Source organism: Thunnus maccoyii, chromosome 23 (genome assembly GCF_910596095.1).
Source record: "Thunnus maccoyii chromosome 23, fThuMac1.1, whole genome shotgun sequence".
In the NCBI taxonomy this organism is placed as follows: domain Eukaryota; kingdom Metazoa; phylum Chordata; class Actinopteri; order Scombriformes; family Scombridae; genus Thunnus; species Thunnus maccoyii.
The window spans coordinates 22733400-22755509 of NC_056555.1; the positions used below are offsets into that span (position 1 = coordinate 22733400).

A 22110-nucleotide genomic window follows, 5' to 3' on the forward strand; every position below is an offset into this window, starting at 1 on the left:
CAGCCTGAGCATCACTGGTAGTTTTCTGGTATTTTGTATAGCAAAGAAAAAACACCTGCATAGTTTAAACTTCAATATTTTCCTTCAAAAGAGAGAAGTCATCCTCTGAACCTCCTTTCGGTGAGTATATTTGGTTTATCATTTAGTTTAACTGATAAAGCATGCTTAAATAGTGTGAAGCCTCTGTATTGTTGCAGTATAATATTCCTTGGACACTTATTCCAAACTGTTTAACTGCTAATAGCTACTAGTTTACTAGAACAGTGTTATTACTGAAGCATTTGTCTTATTCTGCTCCCTGCTGGGTCTCTGCACAAAAGCTTTTACATTTTATAATGTTTTTCAATTCCTGCACTTCTGTGCTTTTAATCCTTCACTTAAAGGACGGGTTCACAATCTTTCAAGTGTGTCTTAAAACAACAGTCAGGAGCCCAAATGAACATTGAAACATGTTTTTCTTGCTGTAATCATTCCTCCTGTTCATACTGACCATTAGAAGATCCCTTCATGATGCACTTACAATGGAAGTGATGGAGGAAAAAATCCACAGTCCTCCTTCTGTGCAAAAATGAATAATATGAAGCTTCAGCATCCAAATGAGTCAAATCAAGTAGATATCTTTCAACGTTACAGTCTTTTTAGTGCCAAAGTCACTCTTTTTGTTACTATACTTCCACCTGCAGCTCAACAGGGAAACACTGTCCGAGGAAACACAAAGAGGGAATTTGATGCTAAAAAGACTGTAAATGTGTCAGATATCCACTCGATATGACTAACTCAGACTGCTGAAGCCTCATATAAGGTTCACATCAACTTTTAAATGACTGTGTGGACACACTGTGGATTTTGGCCTCCATCACTTACACTGAAAGCACATTTGAAGGATCTTTTAATATCCAGTATGAACAGGAGGAATGATTACAGCGAGGAAAACCTCTTTCACTGTCCATATGGACACCTGACTGTCCTGACTGTGTTGTACTTGAGCTTTGACCATAAATGAAGCAGGCTGCTGTTTATTGTGTGTGGATTACTAATGAGGATGATGACATGTCTCCTCAGATACAACCCTGAAACTGTTTTATACCCTCACTTACTTATGTGAAAAACTACATCTGCCCTCAGATACTATCCTAAACAGTGTTATGAATCAATTTTATTCTTTAATGAATTAAAAGATTTAAACAAAACACATGGGTTTCCACTGTGCAGGTTTGTGGCCCCCCAATGAAAACTCCTAATAAAAACTGGCCCAACTGAGCCTCATCGACTAATTGACCCCTGTACTAGTCTTTGGTCTGAGGGAGTTATATAATATGTTTAATAACATGTTTAAGTTATTTCAAACATGGTCCAACATAACAACATAAAAACTAAACAACACAATCATGAAATCCAAAAAAAAACAACACATCGCCATAATTTAAGAAATGAATAAATAATAACTCCCACATCAAAGGACAACACAAGGACAATTTGATAGCTGAAGTAACAATGTCATTGCTGATGTCATTATTGCGGGGCCCCTAAAGTCATAAAAGGTGATAATTTACTATAAATTTGTACGCGTCAACCTGCCAACTTGTAATGCAGGCTGCATGTTTTGCTAGACTTGCACATAAAGGAAGAAAGAAAGGGCATACAGACGAAAATCCATTCATTAACAGTTTGTCAACATTTATAACTGCAGAGTTAAATTATTTTCATTAATGACCTAATAAGTATATATACAGCAGACCTGATGATGACTTAGAACATGTGAAACACTAACCCTTTATGAATAGCTTATAATCATTTATAACTGCAGACCTGATGACTTAATAGAGAGTGTGAAACATTAAACCCTTTATTAATGATTGCTAATCATTTATGATGATGATTTATGAAGGTCTACTTCCTTGTTCAGGTACAAAACGCAAAGCCTGTGCAGTGTGAATGCAGTCTCAGCATTTTACAGCCTGTTCAAAAAACTTTTTTATAACAGTTTGTGGTAATATGAAAGTGGTATTATTACAGATGTTTTACTTTATCCCACTGAAACATTCAACCTTTGAACATATTACCTTTGTTGTCTTCTAGCTGCTGATGCTGTAAATAGTGAATAATTACCTGATAGTCACTGATTAGTCATCAGGCCTGCAGTTATAAATTATGACAAGTCATTAATTAAGGGTTAAGTGGTTCACACACATGAATTTATGGCAAATTATCTTGTCTTTAATGGCTCCGTACGTTATAAATCTGTGACCCTGTTCAATAAGTAAATCCTAACCTGACTCCAATAAGCCCCTCTATCTTTTTACAGGGGATTAGAAAGAGGAGGAGGAGGAAGAGGAGGAGTAGGAGGAGGAAGAGGAGGAGCTGCACATGGAGGAAGAGGAGGCGTCCTGTCTATCTGTGTCCAGAGGAGAGGAGCGGCCGCCATGTTAACCAAGAAGCCCGGAGCCTCGGTCCTCCCGACGGGTGAGCACAGCCTCTGTAGCCGGCCAAAGGGCGCCTGAGCCCGGCCAGTCAAGCGGAGACACACCGCTGACTGTCCGCTTCCGCTAACCTCCCTTTAATCCGGCGTAAATGAGAGTATAATGAGTCAGAAACGGAGGAAAACACTGAGGGAAGGGCTGCAGGGCTCTGCTAGCTATCTGGCAGGATAGAAACAGACCCTGACTCGCCCTTTAGTGCTCATTAAATTAACTGTAATCTCATAAAAATGGAGACAGAAGGGAAGCTGCGACGTTATCTTAACGGTAGAAACTAAACCGGTAAAAAGGAATAAACGTGAAAGCAGCTTCAGACGTCTTCTTTCTCTTGTCTGTCAGGTTTATTTTTAGCTAGCTAACCAGCAGATGAGATGTGACAGCAGCAGTAAAGAAACAGGTTTCCCCTGCTCTTGTTTACTGCCTGATTATTTCTGATTTTGACTGTTTGTAAAGCCTTTTAAAGCATCTCTGTTACTGTGTTTGGCGTCTTTAACGTATTTCTCGGTGTATCCGGTGTGTGTGTGTGTGGCGTTAGCTAGATATGGTATTCGGTGGTGTTTTGTGTGTTTTTTTCGGTTGCTGGGTAATTTTCGGCCTTCAACTCGGCAGACAGAAATAAAGCTTCGGTTCAGTTCAGTCAGAGGTCAGTTGGTTCCACTTTGGTATTTTAACGTCTGTATAATGTCTTTTTTTCTTGCTGTCAGCACTAAAATAGACAAGAATGAGACATTTTTCTCATTTAACTAGCTTAAGAAACACAAAATGGGCTCTTAAAACTGAAACATGAATGTTAAAGTGGTTGCTGTAGATTTGTGTTAACCTGAAACTGTTGGGAGTGATTGTGTTATAGCTTTATAAACGGCTAATGTCACTGTAAATACCATTAGAGGACATTATTTTATTCTCTGGAAGTTTTATAGGCTAATTCCTGTTCATAGAATTCTATAATGATATCTATAAATTCAAATGTAAATATTAATGTAAAAGTAAAGTTTCTTTAGTTACAGAGAGTTGCCATGTAATTAAACTGTAAAGTTGTGAATTGGGAGGAGATATTTTGGGCACCTTTTGGTTACTGAAGTAAAAATCGCATTCATTTTTCCTGTTTTGTGGAATGTTATGTGATTCTTAAGGAGAGCAGGATGGGCAATGGAGAAAGAAATGACTAATTTGTGCTCGGAGGAGATATTTCTGGCACATTTGGTTACGGAAGTAAAAATGGCACTCATTTTTCCCCATAGACAATGTTAGGTGATTCTTACGGAGCCCGGGTGGGGCTATGGAGAAAAACAAACAAGTTTGTGCTCTCGGTTTAGTAATTCATGCTTGGAGGAAGTATTTCAGGCACCTTCGGTTGCGGAAGAAAAAAATCGTGATTCTTACCGTAGACCAGAAGGGGGAATGCAGAAAGAAATAACTACTTTGCGCTCTCGATCTATCTATTTTGCATCTTCCCCTCTTTTAAAGGGAACCGAAAGCATTCAGTCAGCCAGAAGTTTGAAGAACAAAGACGACATTTCCCCTGTAACGTCACTTACTGATCCAAGCTAGATCCAAGGCAGCCGGGAAGCGCTCCACAACCATGGATGTATTAATAGAATATAAAATATACTGTAAACATATTTATGTCAACAACCCTGAAGCTGAGTTTTTATGAACTGGATAACGTCCGCAGGAGCATGAAAGTGTTTTTGGCAAAAAGGTCCATTATCCCGTACAGTATGTTTATAAATGTATTCTACGGGATATTATAAGGGATGTCAAGGATAACACAGTGTTGTGCTTTAAGTATATCTACACACTGTAGTCCAAGATAAAAATAAACGTACTTAAATCCAAGCGGTCCATAGTGAGGGTGTACGCCGGACGTGTGACTTACTTGCGGGGGAATTCAGTTAAACTGAGAGCACAAATTAGTTATTGTTTTTCTCCGTGGCCTCTATCTGGGCTCCGTAGGGTTAGCTGTGTGAGATAGCACCGCAGTTCTAGTCGCTATGTTCAGTTTAAGGTCAGTTTTGTTTTATAAGCCTGTTTTTATTTTCAGTTATCTTAGCAGGGATGGTCTTTGTTTCAGGTGAGGTGGCTCACCGACATTATAAAACACTTAAGGAGATCCTGTTTATTCTTAAAACAGTGAATATGAGCAGGGCTACAGCTAACGATTACTTCCATTAGCAATTCATCTGCCAATTATCTTCTTGATTAATCATTTTAGCCTATAAAATGATGCCTTCAAATGTCTTGTTTTGTCTGATACTCAGTTTGAAAAACAGAGAAAAATGGCGCATCTGGCTAGAACCAGCAAATGTTTGGTATTTTTGCTCAAAAAATGGATGAAACAATTAGATTAATATGCTGGCCATTGATTAATCGACTAGTTGTTGCAGCTGTAAATATGAGTTGACAGATGTTTTAACTTTCAAATTGGTTGGGCTAAAGTAGCTGTAATAACATACATAATCTGGTGGATCATTTAATTACAACAAGGTGTGATCACAGAAAGTATTCAAGACTAAATATTACGGATTCATTGAATATTGTTGTAAACATTCTTAGCTGTTCAGTCTAGTGTATCACATTTCCTCCGGCTGAAAATGATAGGTTTTACTCTACATCGTTAAGTAGCCACATGGTCACTACAAGCCCCCCCTGCAAGACCTTTGAATATCACTTTAAACACAGGCTGCTATTACAGGCCTTCAATTAGCAGTGCGGCTACTTCCATTCTACCGTTAGCCGGCTTCAGTATCAGCGTTAGTGGAGTCTGGATGCTGATTATCTTAATGTAAACAGGTAGCTTTGTGGTTACAAGCCCAGTGTTTGCACGGCAGCGTCAGTGTGTAGACATAAATATAGTCACGTTAATGTAAACACTGGCAATTAGCCGATTATGTCAACATTAATGCTCGTCATCGTCTCGTCATTTTTATAGTAGTTTTTAGGGGCTGATGATATCCTGTTTGTCATATTGAAGTTTGTTTTGTAATAGCAGTGTGCAGGGATCCTGTGCAAATCACTGTCTGCAATCTCTATCTTTAATCCCTCTTATTTTACTGTATGCATTCATCATATTGGCGGTTTTATAACCAGTTCATCACTGATTTGTCTTTGTAGAGCAGTGTTTTTTTCCCTGCAGGCTGTGTGGTGACAGTTTGTGCTGCTTCAGGCTGCTTTTTCAGTCGTGCTCCGTTTTGGATCCCAGTTTCATACTATAAAGCAGAAAGCGTACGTTATATGTGTGCGTGTAATATATATAGTCAATGAAACTGTGACTTTGGAACAATACAGCCGATTTCTAAACTTTCACACATTAATAATGTTTTTCCACTGATGATTTATAAGTGGATGTTTTTTTTTGTCTCCAGAAGCATTTGACCGCCGTCCAACAATTTTTGACTTTTGTCCAGCTGTGAGCGGCCTCTCTATATCTGTGTCCACTACAACATTCGCCACAAATTACAGTGATTTTTTTTTTCAGTGTGCTTCAAAGGAACTAGTTTAAATGATGTTTTGGTTGTCTTTGTAGTCCTGACGCAGTAAAACGTAGATGGTGCACTTTTTATGGACGGTTTCTTCAAAGGCATTCATGATGCTGCGCTCGGGTCAAATTCAAACCCTGCTTACTGTTTTTTTTGTTTTATCTAACATTACTAGGATTTGTTTTGTGTGTTTTATAATAAATAATGATTTTATAAGTTGTCGATTTGCTGCCTTTTGTGCAGCACTTTGTAACATGGTTGTTGGATTTCCTGTTTGGGGAAAATTACAAAAATTATCGGATGCAACTTCTGCAAATCTGCCATCGAAAAGGGCATTTCAGACACTGTTTGACGATTTGACCGGCACTTTGTTTGAACCATACTGAGGCCTTTAAAATGAACTGATATTGACCTTCTAATCATACTCAGTGTAGTTGTTTTTACAGCGTGAACTCACTACAGTGCAAAAATGTTGCTAGAATTAGTAGAGTATGCAACTGGGATCCAAATAAAGTCACCTACAGTGACCCATGAGGGACAAAAGTAAAAATGTCAGCAGGTAGAAAAGTAAAAAAAAAAAAAAGGGAGCCTTTTGTCTTTGCATCTGTAATTTCCAGTTTTTTTTTTTTGTTTTTTGTTTCCTCAGCACCTCTGTTAGTTTGTGACCCTGCTGGGCGTCCCAGCGCTGCATGTGTGCGGTCACGTTGCTGCAGATTTTCCCACTCGTCCTGTCGAGCAGCATGCCGAGCGTGCTCGCCGGCGCTCTGGCATTTTCAGCGCGGTGTCGAGTTCACATTCAGCACGCTGCTGTTCCACTCTGTTAGTATGCATCCATCAGGCTCGCAGCATGGAATACTGTATGTTCTCTCAGATATAGATCCCTGGTACATTATCAGTATGTACTGTAGAGTTAAAGCACATTATGGTTACACACTGTAGAGCTGCTGAAGGGCTGAGAGGCCGGCAGGAAACTCCATAGATGATGTAAATTAGAGCCTAATGAGGCCATATTAACAATACAATCATGTGATATTGGCTGGTAATAAGAGCTGCAATGATTAGTCGATGGACAGAAAGAAGTATTTTGATAATCGAATAATTGTTTTGAGTCACTTTTTCAAGAAAAAATACCCAAATTCTTTGATTCCAGCTTCTTAAATGTGACTATTTTCTGGTTTCTTTAGTCTCTATGACAGTAAACTGAATATCTTTGAGTTGTCAACTGTCGGTCGGAACAAAACAACATTTAAGGACGTCACCTTGGGCTTTGGGAAACGGTGATTTCCATTTTTCACCTTTCACTGACATTTTATGGACCAAACAACTAATCAGTTTATGGAGAAAAACAATGTTAACAATAACAACAAATAAACAAATTAATCGATGATGAAAGTAATGGTTAATTGCAGCCCTACTGGTAATTATTTTTCTTATAAAAAAAAAGGTTCCTTCAAATCTGCCAATTAAAAGTAAAACATTCAGTGCTGCTATTGACTACACTACATATCTACTCTTGCATATCTTCCAACACATACACTGACCAATGATCAATATGTTTGTAATAAGCCGATATTTTATGATAATATCAGCCATGATTTATTGGTCGAGCTCTAGTTTAACTGGAGGTTTTGTTTTGTTGGGTATATTTGGTGTGCTACACTATAATATACTCAATTAAATAAGTAAAAATGATCAATCGTTTCAGCTGTAGTCTGCAGGAGAGGAAGAAGAAGTGCCTGTGCATTGATAAAATTGCAACAGACAGCATCAGAATGTATTGTGATATAGATTATTGGTTTGAGCCTCTACTCGTTAGCAGGATTGCAGTGAAGATGCATCAGAGGTTGCATTGTGTTTGTGCTGTGTCGGCAGCTGATTACAGTAACGATGCACGTCAGGCGCGGTATTGTTTGCGAGTACTGTAGCGGTAGTTTTTTTGTCACGTACTAGTTTTACAGCATGTTGGCAGCGTGGATCTGTACAGTTGTTAAATGTGGTTTGTGTCTCCGAGTCGTCCTCATTAGCAGGATTACAGCGAGTGTTCAGATTAGAGGCAGAGAGCAGCAGCAGAGACCATCTGTCCGCTTGAACCTGCACATCGCTGCACGAACACAGGAAGCCGCCAAGACCTGGACAGCAGCAACAAAGTCTCCGTCTGCATGCGCTGGTTTTATATCGGTTTATTCCTCCGGTGGATGACCGGCCAGTCGCAGACGTCGTCGCATCACGTTGACATATTTCCAGCAGCCGCAATATCAGAAAAAAATGTGTCAGTGATCTCCAAAACATTTAGTTTAGCTCATATCCAACTGCAGTAACTGTAAAGTAACGGCAGATGTAGACATGCTGATGTGCATCAACTATAAGCAAAGAAAGTATGTTTCTGATGCTGTTAGGAAGCAGCCAGAAATACCAGAAGAAGAATATTTTGTGCACTTTAGCAGTTTAACGAAGTAGCTAACAATTATTCACAACATTATTGTTATTACACAGATTTACATAGATTTTGTCAATTAATCAATTAATTGCTCGGTCTATTAAATGTCATCACAGTTTCCTGAAACCAAGATCTTTAGGTTGCTTATTATGTCTGACCAACAGTCTAAAAGCCAAAGATATTCAGTTCACTACTATGTATGACAAAGAAAAGACAATTAAGAAGGTATGACTTAGCAATTAAGCTGTTATCAAAATAATTTTCTAATGGACTAGTTGTGTCAGCTCTACCTACATGCACGGACTATGATCAAGACAAAGGTTTTTATTGTCTTTACGAGCTCTCATGCTGCTCCCTCACCCACATACAGCAGATCAGTCGTCGACGGTTGAACCGATCAGATAAGGACAACAACAGCGTGTTCTGTGCGATCGTATGTGTGTTGAAATCACTGGAGCTGCGTTCCTGCTGTCAGTCGAGAAAGAAAAAAACAAAACATCTCATTCAGTTTCACATTGACAGACCCCGGAGAAGCTACTTTCACACTGATAGTAAAGATGACGTATGCGTCTTTAGAAAGAGACGGATGCATGACCTTTATTTATTTCACTGAGAGGAAGCCTCTCTCTCTCTCTCTTCGCAGGAACGCCCTGATTATCATTCATGCAGTTACACACATTCACTCCTGGAAGCTGCCCAGTATAACCACCACAGTCCACTGGAGCAGTTGGGGGGGGGGGGGGGGGGGGGGGGGTTAAGGGCCTTGCTCAAGGGCACCTCAGTGGTGGTAATGAGGGAGGGCGCTTATTCTCCAGTCCAGGGATTGAACTGGTGACAGGTCACAAGCTTGCTTCTCTAACCTTTAGGTCATCACTGCAAGACTGCAACTAACCAGTCTGACAGTTATTTTCTTGATTAATTGATTAGTTGATCAGTTTCCCACAGCTAGAGCTGCAACGATTAGCCAATTAACCGATTAGTTGTCAACTAACAACTATTTTGATAATCGATTAATCGTTTGTAGTCATTTTTTTTAAAGAAAGAAGTGCAAATTCTCTGATTCCAGCTTCTCACATATGACTGAATGAGTGAATATTTTCTAGTTTCTTTAGTCCTCTATGACAGGAAACAAAATATCTTCGGGCTCTGGACTGTTGTGGACCAAAACGAAACATTTGAAGTTGCATCCTGGACTTCATCCACATGTTTCAACATCATTAATCAATAATGAAAATAATCGTTAGTAAGAGCTCTACCCACAACTCAAGCTGCAACCTCAGTTGTCTTTTCTTTGTCCCGACTGACAGTCGACAACCCAAATATATTCAATTTACTGTCATTTAACCAGAAAATATTCACATTTGAGAAGCTGGAATCAGAGAATTTGTTTCTTTTTTTCTTAAAAAAAATTAACCCAAAGCGATGAATTGATTATCAAATACTTAATGTTGAGTTAACAGATTAATTTTCTGTCGACTATGTTGCATTTCTAGTCTGCTGCTTCTTAGCTTCTTGGATTTTCACTCTCAGCTCTCTGATCCACCAATGACCCATAATGTGGTGAAGTATTTGTCCTAAAAACGAGATGAGCTCAGAATGAAATAAGGCAGCATCAGTGGACTCAAAGTGTCGTGACAAGTTTGGTTTTCTGGATGTTGCCCCGTTTCATTCTGCTGTTTTTACTGGGAAATACAGGAAACCACAGGAACAGCAAAGCCAGTCAACACTTTTTAACCCTCAGTATTAAGATAGTGGTCTCCTGTGACCTCTGACCTTTGACCTGTCTTGTGTTGCTGCTGTTGTTATGTTGCCATTAAAGGAGGTGAAACTGCAGAGAGAGAGAGAGACACAAGAGGTGAGCGAGGTAGAGAGAGGTAGGTGGTGTATTGGGGATTATCAGACTATATTAAAACCTTCATCCTCCTTATACCGAGTCAACCTGCAGGACCTGCGCAGCCTGCAGACGGACTCCAGGTCACCGCAGCCCCGGTCAGCCCGGTCCAAGGCTGTTTAAGACTGTTCAGGTCAGATGTTCCTCCAGACATCAGGTCACGGTTCATACAGTGACCAACTTAACAACCGCTCAGTATGTTTCCATCCGTCTACTCAAACAGAGACTGAGCCAACTAGAGCTGCAATGATTAGTCAGTTATTTTGATAACTGAATAATAGTTTTAATCCATTTTTATGCAAAAATGCCAAACATTGGCCGGTTTCAGCTTTTCAAATGTGACGATTTAATGATTTACAACTGATGGACAAAACAAGACATGAAGACGTCTGCTCAGTTCCACATAGTTACTGTACACTTTGTAGGGCTGCAGCAAGATTACTTTCTAGATTAATAGATTAGTTGATTGGTTTATATCGTTGAAAACTTATGGCTCTAATGTTGTAGCACCACTGCTAACAAGGAAACAGGAAATTATACAAAATATATTTCAAACTTGTTGTTTTTTTTGTTTGTTTTTTCCTAAATTTGCTCCTGACGTGTACGACCGACTCAGACTGAACCTTCAGTTGGGAATCACTTTGTTTTTGTCGACTTCAACACCGGAGCTGAGAGTGGGCCTGCTCTGAGTCACACTGTCCTCAGTTTCCCTCACAATTATGTATTTATAGGTAATTTTGAGACAAGACTGTTAAAGTTTACAGCCTGTAATGTTGTTATCCTGCATTACTCTGTGTCGACCTAAAAAAAGGCAATGATTCGACTCACAAAATGCGAGTTGACTGATAATTCGTCATAAAAAGGCCGCTCCTATCCATATGTCTCTCTCTCTGTCTGTTCATTTCTAAACATACTGAATCTAAAACCGATCGGCTTTCTAGCTTCCTGTCAGTGTAAACATCTCCTCCACCAGTGTGGAAGGACCCACCTTTATGTTATTGGAGAGATTCACAGACACATGTTCCGAATACGTGACTTACATAAGAAGCTGTTTTGGCGGCGGTCGTGTCATGTGATATTCGGTATGTTAAAGAGAGGCATCGATACATCTTGTACTTTGAAAGGGCTATACTCTGCTCGCGGTATAACATCACTACTAAGTGTAGAGTTCAAACCTGGCAACCTCACTGCGAGGACAGGACTTCAGAGATGCTGCGTTCAGTCACAACAAGTAGCTCCGACGCTAACTGCTGCTAAAACTACGACATCCTCTGTTTACGTTTCTGTTTCTGCATCGGTTCAACTGATATTGATCTTCTTGTTTGAATGAGAATTCAACAAAATCTCTTTTGTTTTTTGTCTCTCAGGCAAAGTGGGCGAGCCGGTCTACTCTCCTGGTCACAGCGGCTCTCAGACAACGTCACCCATCGCCCTGCCGCCGCTTCGCAACATCAACCACAACCCCCTGACGGTACAAACACACACTCACACGTATTATTAGACTTTACTGTCATTTATTTACCACATGCTGAGTTCATCAATTCATCACGTTTCATCACAGACTGTGTGTCACATGTGTTGTGCGTAACTTGTAGCAACGAACCTATCAGTGACTCTGCAGCTCCTCTCGGCTTTACGGAGCTTTATAGTGAGTTTCAGCTCATTGTTTATCTGTCCGGCTGCAACTTTACTGTTTTGGTTCACTCTCAGCGCTCTCATAGTGTCGTTTTGGGCCACGGCAGGCAGCTGTTTTCAGAGAAAAATCTCTAAAAAGCCACAGACACAGTTAGCTGTAGACTAGCTGGTGAACATAGTGGAGCATTTGGCAGCTAAAGAGCCAGATATTTCCCTCAGGAGTTGGTAGAGAGCAAAAACAGAGCTAAAAGAGAGTGAATATTGGACTTACATTCACCAGATGGACAGAAACACGACTCCACATGAATGATAATGTTGCTCCGTAACTGCTGGATGTGGAAATAAGCAACTGTTTGCTAACAAGTTCAACATATCAACTGTAAAGCTGATGATGTGTCAGTGTTGTGTTCAGTTGCTCAGTTATATTATTCTTGTTATTTTCCTGCTTTGACTGACAAGTGTCCACAGTATGAAAAACTGTCAAGTATCCAAAGTTCATTGTCAAGTAGTTCCTGATCTAATATGGATAACTTTTGTAACTTTAGATTTCAGGCAAAGTTCTTTATTTAACACTGATGCTTTGAGTAGTTTCTCAAATTTTGTTAAATGGAAAAAAAATGTGTTTATATTCTCCAAAGTAAAACGACAAACTCAGATACTGAATTGGCACTGATGTCTGACCGGCTCGTTCAATCACTGCATCACATCTACAGCACGAGAAGAAAACTGCTTCTCGTTAACACACAGTATTTTAAACATTCAAATGAAAGTCTTGATATTTCATAATTACCCATAACTTGCATTTTAAACTTACATATTACATACTGAAATACAATGTAGTGAGTCTCTTCTTTGCCATTTTCACATGATTAGTTCACTGAGAGACTGAGCTTAAAGAAAATGAGAATAAAGAAAACATTTACTTGATAAACTCAAACTCAATTAAATATTGTATCAATATCAAAACTGAATTGTTTTATGTGTAAACATAAATATGTGTTTGTGTCTTTTGTGCTTGCGTGTTTATTTTGTGGGCTCTCAGTTGGAAAATCGAGCATCAGCTGACAAACATCAGTAAACTAAATCAGTCCCTGACTTACATGTGCTTCCTTTGTGCAGCTGAGAGTTTTATTTACACTAATAGGAAAATTGTGTTTGCTTGATTCCTCTGATCACTTGCTGTGCTTGCTGTTGATGCTAACCATTTAATTTAATTCATTCAACCATTTCTGGAGGCATCAGACTCTACGTTTCAAACTGTTGGTGTATCAGTTTGACTAATCGTCATGTGTTTGGATATAAAATGTCAACCCAACACTGTATCAGAACCACGCTGACTGAAGTAAACCATAGTTTGAGCAGCGAGCTGCTGTTAGCGTGTTAGCCGGCTGTTAGCTCTGTGAAGCAATGAGCCTGAGCAGCAGTTCTCTGGAACGGTCAGCTGTAGCCACGTGGCTAATAATAGCCCGCTGCTCCGGGATGCTTTAAACAGCTGATTGGTTTATAGGCTGGTGTGAAGGACACACACACACACACACACACACACACACACACACACACACACACAGGACTAATGGTATAAAGGAACCGACACCATCCTCGGAGTGGTATCGTTGCTTTTTATTATATCACTTCTACTGTTAGCAATAGCAAGGTTTGCAGTAGCATATTATAGTAGATGCTTTTGTGTCTTGTAATATTAACTTCCAGAGAAAAACGTTAGATGCATATTTATCGAGTGAGGCTACGGTTTATTGTCTAGGCCAGATGAGATTTTATGATATCCAATAACCAATTTAAGGAGGAAACCCCAGAATATCTGTAATATAAACATGAGTAGCTGCAGCAGTGGTGTTGTAAACTATTAATAATGATAGTTGTACTCATAGTCATAGTTCAGGCTGCAACTACACAGTCCAGTGTGGGGGCGAGGGGGTGTAACTATTAGAGCTGGGACAATTAGTCTGTTAATTGATAAGGTGATAGACAGAAAAATGATATGCGTGTTTTGATAAATAATTGATGTTAATAAACATGTGATATGAAGATTAAATGTGAAGATTTGCTGAATATCTTTGGATTTTGAAAAACAAACAAGACATCTGTGCTGGGAATGGTGGTGGGTTTTTTCATGATTTGACCAAACTGACCAAACAGTTAATCTCCAAAATAATTGACATTATAATGATTTTTGCACATAGCAAGACAAAAACACAGAGTTGATTTATTTGTGTGTGTGTGTGTGTGTACTTGTATGTGTGTCTTTGTGAGGACCAATTGGACATTTAGATCTTGGGATTGAGGACATTTTTTTGAAAGAATTCGGGACAGACCTTCAAAAGGACTGATTGACGGTTCCAACGTGGTTTTAGGGTTTAGAGATGGATTCGAGTTCAGTCTGAGGTTGGGGACTGCATTATGTCAGTGATGGTCCTCACAAGTATAGAAGTACAAATGTTTGTTTCTCAAGGTGTTGCCAGGTGAGGGAGGAGTCAACAGAGCCAAACATTTTGCTCTCAGATGTCACTGAAACTACTGACAACACATACTCATGCTAGCGTGTGTGTGTGTGGGTGTGTTATTGTTTCGATTTCATCTCTTGATTCACTTCCTTATTTTTACACCACAGTTCCCCTCACAAAATACCTACACAATGAGATTTTTGATAAATGATCATGAGTAATGTGGATATAATGACTAAGTGGGTAAAGGTGAATAATAGAACAGCTAAACAGTCTGGTGAGTTCAGACAGTTACATCACCTGACTGTAACGCAGCCTTTAAAACCAGGAAAAGACACTTCTACCATATCACTATATTACAATATCCAAAATCTAAGACGTTATCTAGTCTCAATCGTGATATCAATTCATTGGCCAGCACTAACTCACATTATTATCATTAGGTCTTTGAACTGAGCTGTGTGTGTGTGTGTGTGTGTGTGTGTACACACCGAAACCAAACGCACCTCTGTTATCTGAAAGGACCCAGGTGTGCTGGTCACCACAGCAACAGGGAGTGACTCACAGAGCGAGAGACAAAGAGACAGAATGAGAGAGAGAGAGTGTGTCTGTTTATTTGTCCATCAGTCACAGTCAGACAGTACGAACATTAATTTATGAGCATGAATTATCCACATTTTTACCCCTGATATCTTCCAGGATCCATATGGTGGAGAAAAGTCTCTCCTGTTGATGCATTCAAGGACGCTCTGACATCTGCTTTGAGAATCAGCTGTTGAACTGCTTACTAAAAGATAAACATCTTTAGTTAGTCACTTAGTATGGTGAATTTATTAAATAGCTGCACTTCAGTCAGGCGAGCTTCGTCGTCTTTTGTCTCCTACTCACATGTCAGTTTATAGGTGTCCCTCGCCCCTTTTCTTTGTCTATAATAAGTCTGAAAATGGTGAAAATGGTCCATTATAATTTCTAAAATGTCAGTCGAAGCGTAAGAGATGAAAGCAACTGAAATGTCAGTCAGTGTGGTTCCAAACCTTTGTCTGAAACAGCTGGTCTGAACTCAACTATCACGTCATCAACACCACCCGTCATTGTTTTAAACTGGATATTGCATTTGTATCACTACCACTTTGAGTGATAGAAGTCAGACATTTCAGCAACATTTTAATTTATCCATTAGTTTTAGATAACTATTTCAATTATTTATCAATTACCAAAAGTTATTACAACCTTTCATGCATTCATTTGAGCTATTCCAACCATTTATCCATTAGTTTTAGCTAACAGACTTTTCTGCTTGCTTTGGTAACTCGTTTTCATGCGCTCTCGTTTGCAACATGTGGTGGGCAGGTGTTACAGCCTAAAATCTAATCATATTTTCGTGTTTTTCATAGTAGTAGAGCTACTCCACAATATTTCCACATACCCCCTTTCAACTGCAAAAGTACCCCTGGTTAGCAATCAGCGGTTTAAGCCTTAAAAACAACTGAAATGTTGGTCGACTTCTAAGCACTGAAAGCATTTGAACTGTTAATTGAAGTTGAAGAGATGAAGTTGAACTTGACAAAACCACCCGGATGGTCCTTCGAGTGAAATCTAAAATTATATTATACTTAAAAGATATAACAAATAATAAATTACTGAAAAATATCCAAAACTGTACAAGTGCAGTAACTGTAGTGAATGTAATCTGTTGCTTCCAGATGATGCCCGGGCTTTCTCTCATCTGACATCTTTGTGTGTTTTTCTTCAGGGAGGCTCTAAAGCCACCATGTCGGACGCTGTCCAGCTATCGTCGCAGTCGCAGGTCCACGTCACCCAGCTGTATGAGGAGAACACCAACAAGCGTCCGGTCCTGACCTCCCAGCCCAACGGCCTGGCACCACTCAGCTCCACCCGGCCAGGCCTGCCCCTGCCGGACCGCCAGACCTCGGCCTCAGATGGCCCCCATCACTGCCGCCAGGGCAGCGCTGCCTCTAACAAGTCCGCGGACAGCAAGCCAAAGCCTACCGCGCTGACGCCGGAGCAGTCCATGAAGCAGTTCATGGCCAAAATGTCGTCGTTCGAACACCACGAGGTTTTCAGCTACCCTGAGGGTGAGTGGGTTTAATATTGATAATGACAAACCAATAATTTAGAGCTGAAAGAATTAATTCATTCATCGATAAGTTGATCAACAGACAAAGATCTCAATGTTCCCTCATTCTAACGCCTTAATTTTGAGGAATTAATGCTTTACTCTTGTTTTCTATGGTAGCAAGTAGAATATTTTTGAGTTTTGGACTGTTGGTCAGACAAGACAAGACATTTGATGTTACCTCGGGGACATGATGGGACATTTATATTTTATAGACGAAATTGATTAATTAAGACAAAAACAAATTAAACAAAAATTAAAATTATCATTAGTTGCAGCCCTAGAATTATCTGTAGTCGTTGGGGTACAATCCATAATCACCACACCCGTTAAAATGACCCAAGATAAAATAAAACAGATTGTTAGCCTCTATTGACGGTATTGTAAACAACGGATATTTGATTAATCTTATTCTTTCCCCTTTCTCCAGTGTATTTTGTTGGTCCAAATGCTAAGAAGAGGTCAGGAGTCATGGGCGGAGCCAACAACGGCGGCTATGACGATGATCAGGGATCCTACATCCACGTCCCACATGACCACATCGCATACCGCTACGAAGTCCTGAAGGTCATCGGCAAGGGCAGCTTTGGACAGGTACGACTGTTTTAATGAACTACTTAACTACTACTGCTGCTAACTGCGACTAGGCAAGGCAAGTTTATTTATATAGCGAATTTCAACCCAGCAGCATCCTGGATGAGTTGAATGTGTCTGATCGCTGTCTTGTCCAGCCTGCTAGGAATGAAAGCATCTGCAAGTTTCTCTTTCTGTTGCTTTGACATCAAGTATCTGATCCTTGTGACATTCTTAAGATGGTAGAAGGCTGATCTTGTTATTGATTTTAATGTGACTACTGAAGTTTAGTTCTGAATCTAGGATAACACCTCGGTTTCTAGCTTGATTTTTAACTCTTCCAGGACTACCACCACTAATACTGCTTTTATGAAAACCTTTAAAACAAGTTATACTTTCAGTTTCACAATCTTTTTACATTTCCAACATCGCCTCATGATCTTAACATGGATGTCAGGTCACCTTCACAAAAAAAAAAAGCATTTTTTACATGAGCCATCTGAAACTCCTGCAGGTTAAACCGGACAAACTAAACGCTGACTGACTGAAAAACAATGTAAAGAGACTTAAAGAAACTCACTTGCCTAGCAACAATAAGACTACTAACAACCCATAATGCAACACTCTCTGTAGGTACCCTCCATTAAAAAAAAGAATCTCTCATCTTATGAACATGTAATTGTCACGCCCTCGAATATGAGATGACTCCATAAAATATGGACCAATACAGTAGCGTGATATATAACGTTTATCCATACAAACACTAAAAGTTCTCTGTCACACTCTTTTGTTTTTTGACTCCACATCACAAACTGTGAACCACCACTTGTTGTTTTCTCCTCTATCAGCTCATCGTAGTGAGTATCCTCTGTGTCTAATAGATGAAAGACTAATCAGAGTAGGGATGGGCATGATTAATCGATAATCGATAATTGATCATTAAGAATTTTTTCGATCACGTGGACTTAAATCGATTTAACGTTCGTATCAAAGTATGTTATGTATGTATGTGTCTTGAAGTTGCAATGAATTTCACTACGTGCTGCAACCAGCTGGGGGCGCAATTTAAATTCAAGAGGGAAAATGAATACTCAGTTGCCGGCGGGCTGCCGTAGGAATTAGACGAAAGTAAACATGAAGAGAGCAAGGTGAAGTTTGGTTTGGGACCATTTTGAGCTAAAAAACAACGAAGCTCATTGTAAACATTGCAATGCCGTGTATACCCACAACACAACAATGACCTCAGTGATGTACCACTTGAACAACGTACACCTGACACTGGTTAATGAATCCTCTTCCTCCTCTCAACCTACCATCACCTCAGTGTTAGCACGGAGGAGCTAGTGTTTTGTTTTCTGTTTAACAGTTTAACTGCCTTGTATAAGAGGACTGGTGTTGGTCTATAATTTCTTCTTGGAATAAAGATTTCATTGAGGAAAAACATGCTTTCTTTAATATTTTCTGCCATAGGCATTTTTAATGCATATAAAAAAAAAAGATAAATCGATAATTGATCATTAATTTTCCAAATGATCGATTAAGGAAATTTCGTCAAATGCCCATCCCTAAATCAGAGCATTGTTTATTCCTCTCCCTGCAGGTGGTGAAGGCCTTCGACCACAAGTCTCAGAGCCACGTGGCTCTGAAGATGGTCCGCAACGAGAAGCGGTTCCACCGGCAGGCGGCGGAGGAGATCCGCATCCTGGAGCACCTGAGGAAACAGGACAAAGACTCGAGCATGAACGTCATCCACATGCTGGAGAACTTCACCTTCCGAAACCACATCTGCATGACCTTCGAGCTGCTCAGTATGAACCTGTACGAGCTCATCAAGAAGAACAAGTTCCAGGGCTTCAGCCTCCCGCTGGTCAGGAAGTTCGCCCACTCCATCCTGCAGTGTCTGGACTCGCTGCACAAGAACCGCATCATCCACTGCGACCTCAAGCCCGAGAACATTTTACTCAAGCAGCAGGGACGCAGCGGAATCAAGGTGAAACAACACCTCAGTCTGCAGAAACATCTTCTAAAAAAGCCACTAAAAGCTGCTAGAGGCGCGTTATTTCATGTATGAAACTTCTTGTTTTCTCTCTGTCTGTTTGTCTCCAGGTCATAGATTTTGGTTCCAGCTGTTACGAACATCAGAGAGTTTATACCTACATCCAGTCCAGGTTCTACAGAGCGCCAGAGGTCATTCTAGGTAAGAAAATGAAGGAACATGAAGGAAAACTGAAAGCAGCAGTTTGGTTTGGTGTTAGTCACAGGTTTCAGCTCATTTCAGCCATAAAAATCAACTTGTAGAGACTTAATACTTGCAGCAGATGATAATTAATCACATTAAACATTTAGACAACTTTAGATTTTTTGTCAAAGTTGCATTAGACAATACAGATCTCCAATTCAACTATTAATCCATTAATCAATGAGTGGAATGACAGAAAATTAATCAACATCAGTTTTGGAATTTGTTTTGATATTTACTGTAAATTATGTATTTTCTTGTTTTCACATTTTTTTTATAGTGAATCAAAATAATAATGGATAGATTAATTGATAAAGAAAATAATTAGATTATTTTTTTTCCTGGATGTTGACTGGTTGGCCTCTGCTCTGTCCTCCAGGCTCCAGGTATGGGATGCCTATCGACATGTGGTCTCTGGGTTGCATCCTGGCTGAGCTGCTGACCGGTTACCCGCTGTTGCCGGGTGAAGATGAAGCAGATCAGCTGGCCTGCATCATCGAGCTACTGGGCATGCCCAGTCAGAAGCTCCTTGACGCCTCCAAGCGAGCAAAGAACTTTGTGTCATCCAAAGGCTACCCGCGGTACTGCACTGTTACGACACTGCCCGACGGCACCACTGTGCTGAATGGCGGGCGCTCGCGTCGGGGGAAGGTACGCGGCCCGCCGGGCAGCAAGGACTGGAGTGCAGCACTGAAGGGCTGTGATGACCCACTGTTCCTGGACTTCCTCAAACAGTGTCTGGAGTGGGACCCGGCGCTCAGGATGACGCCCAGTCAGGCGCTGCGCCACCCGTGGCTGAGGAGGCGACTCCCCAAACCGCCGGCAGGAACCACCACGGGGGAGAAGACCTCCTCGTCCAAAAGGGGAACCACCGACGGCGCCATCACCTCCATCTCCAAACTCGCGACAACCTCCACAACCACAACATCCTCCTCCTCCAAAACCAGGACTAACTTGGCAGCAATCACCGACGCCAACGGAAACATCCAACCTAGGACGGTTCTGCCAAAGTTGGTCAGCTGAGAGTGAACGCACCCCGCTTGCTGTGGTGGGAAACGAGACAAGCAACCGTGGGCAACCAGCTGGACCTGAATAAAACTGGTTTGCCCAGTTTTGAAGAGCATTTGGTTTTTTTAAAGCTGGTTTTCACAGCGTTGGGGTGCGTTCAGGACAAATGCGGTCATGGAAACTTGGCATTGGGGTGGTAAAATGAGCAGAAGGGCCAGGCTGGGATGTGTTCATGTAAGTGAGCTGAAGGAAAACCGATGACGATAAATTGTGGTGCATTCAGACTCCTCAAATTCTCAGTCCTGTCTGAAAACGACAGCAGTTGGTTTATAATGTGAGCAGCGAGAAGTGACCACATTAACATTTAAACAGACTGTTGAGCTGCTCAGACAATCAAAACACACCACAACACTCTGTAGCTCCAAACACATCTTAATCAGAAATACATGGTGCTGATGGAGGGAACAAGGCTTTTTTATGTTTTTAACACATAATTTATATAACTTAGCTAAAAGTCAATTAATTGATTAAATACCAAAAACTGTTTATGACTTAGTATTACAAGGTTATATCTGGGAGACAACAGTAGACCCTGCTAACTGACAAATAAGTCAGATATATCTTTATAATTCTAAGGTCATGATTTTCTGACTACAGCAAAGACTAGCTTGATAGTCTTTGTTATGTATCACTATGAAACAACTAATTTTTGTGTTATGTGTCAGTTTGGGGAATGTTGGTGGTCATTTGTCATTATTTTTTTACTTAAATGACCCCATATTCAAAAAAGAAATCAAATCCAGCTACCCTAACTGAACCAACTACCTGTTAGCTCTGTGCCTGAGCTTTGGCTAACTGTTAACTGGCTAATTAGCACTGGTTAGTTGTTAGACAGCTATCTGTTTGTGCGTAGCTGTCGTTTACCTTTTAACTGGCTAGCAGTTAGCCTAGCAAACTTTGAATCAGTCAGCTAGCTATAGCTGGCTCACTATTTGCCTTTTTTTTGGCAGTCTGGTGGCTAGCCTTAGCCTTTTTTTTAGCCATAGCCTGTTAGCTCTCCACTGCCCGGCCTTACAAAGCACAGACAGAATGATTTCATGTAACTTCTCAGATTTAGAGTTTTTAAGTGTTTTCAGAAGGTAAGCAGACAAAATAGAGGCAAAGAAAGAAATAAAAACAAGAAGAGTAGTATGTTTGGGTCGAGATAAATAGCACCATTTTGTTCCCTATTTAATTAAACAGATGTAATTATTAAGGACACAAAATGGCAGCTGAAGGAGCTGTGAAAAGAGAGGAAGGTGGACTGAAGGCAGTTTTATGGACAAGTTATAAATAACGTTCAAATCAAAGGGCTCTGATATTAAAAAAAAAAAAAAAGTGAATTTTAGAAACTTAAGTATTTTCTGTTTGAAAAGAGAAAAAACAATGTGGCTGCTGTATCACCTGAAACAGCAAACAGAAGATTAGAGCATTAAATAAAAGCAAAATCAGGTTATAGATATACCATATTTTCTCTAATAGTGGCCGGTATTCAATTAATAGCTGGGTCTCCAATAATGGCAAGTGTGTTGCCTGTTATATAATGTGTATGCCAGTTAAATAGTAGTTACCTTGATGTAACTCAAGCTCTATGAGTATTTGCAGAGTGCTCCAATGTAGGCTATATTCCACCACTTAATTTAATAAATTCAACAATATACCTGCTATTTTCACTCAAAGCCGACAGTCAGAGAGGAGGGGGGGAAGGAGGGGACGTGATATCCTTTTAAATA

At 40.2% G+C, this 22110-nt stretch overlaps 1 protein-coding gene across 4 annotated transcripts; it reads left to right on the plus strand.

The window, feature by feature from the left end:
- The first annotated feature begins 1417 nt into the window (after positions 1-1417).
- On the plus strand, positions 1418-21796 carry dyrk2 (dual-specificity tyrosine-(Y)-phosphorylation regulated kinase 2). Of its 4 annotated transcripts, none has more exons than XM_042402625.1 (7): positions 1418-2463; positions 11652-11755; positions 16135-16477; positions 16949-17112; positions 18692-19081; positions 19198-19288; positions 19710-21796. In XM_042402625.1, exons 1-7 carry the CDS (start codon positions 2424-2426, stop codon positions 20351-20353), a joined length of 1776 nt encoding a protein of 591 aa, XP_042258559.1. In that variant the 5' UTR covers positions 1418-2423; the 3' UTR covers positions 20354-21796. The 4 variants fall into 4 exon arrangements, with proteins under 4 accessions (XP_042258559.1, XP_042258561.1, XP_042258558.1 ...); XM_042402627.1 differs by lacking the exon at positions 1418-2463 and adding an exon at positions 2931-3120; XM_042402624.1 differs by lacking the exon at positions 1418-2463 and adding an exon at positions 9874-10267.
- Positions 21797-22110: the final 314 nt, after the last annotated feature.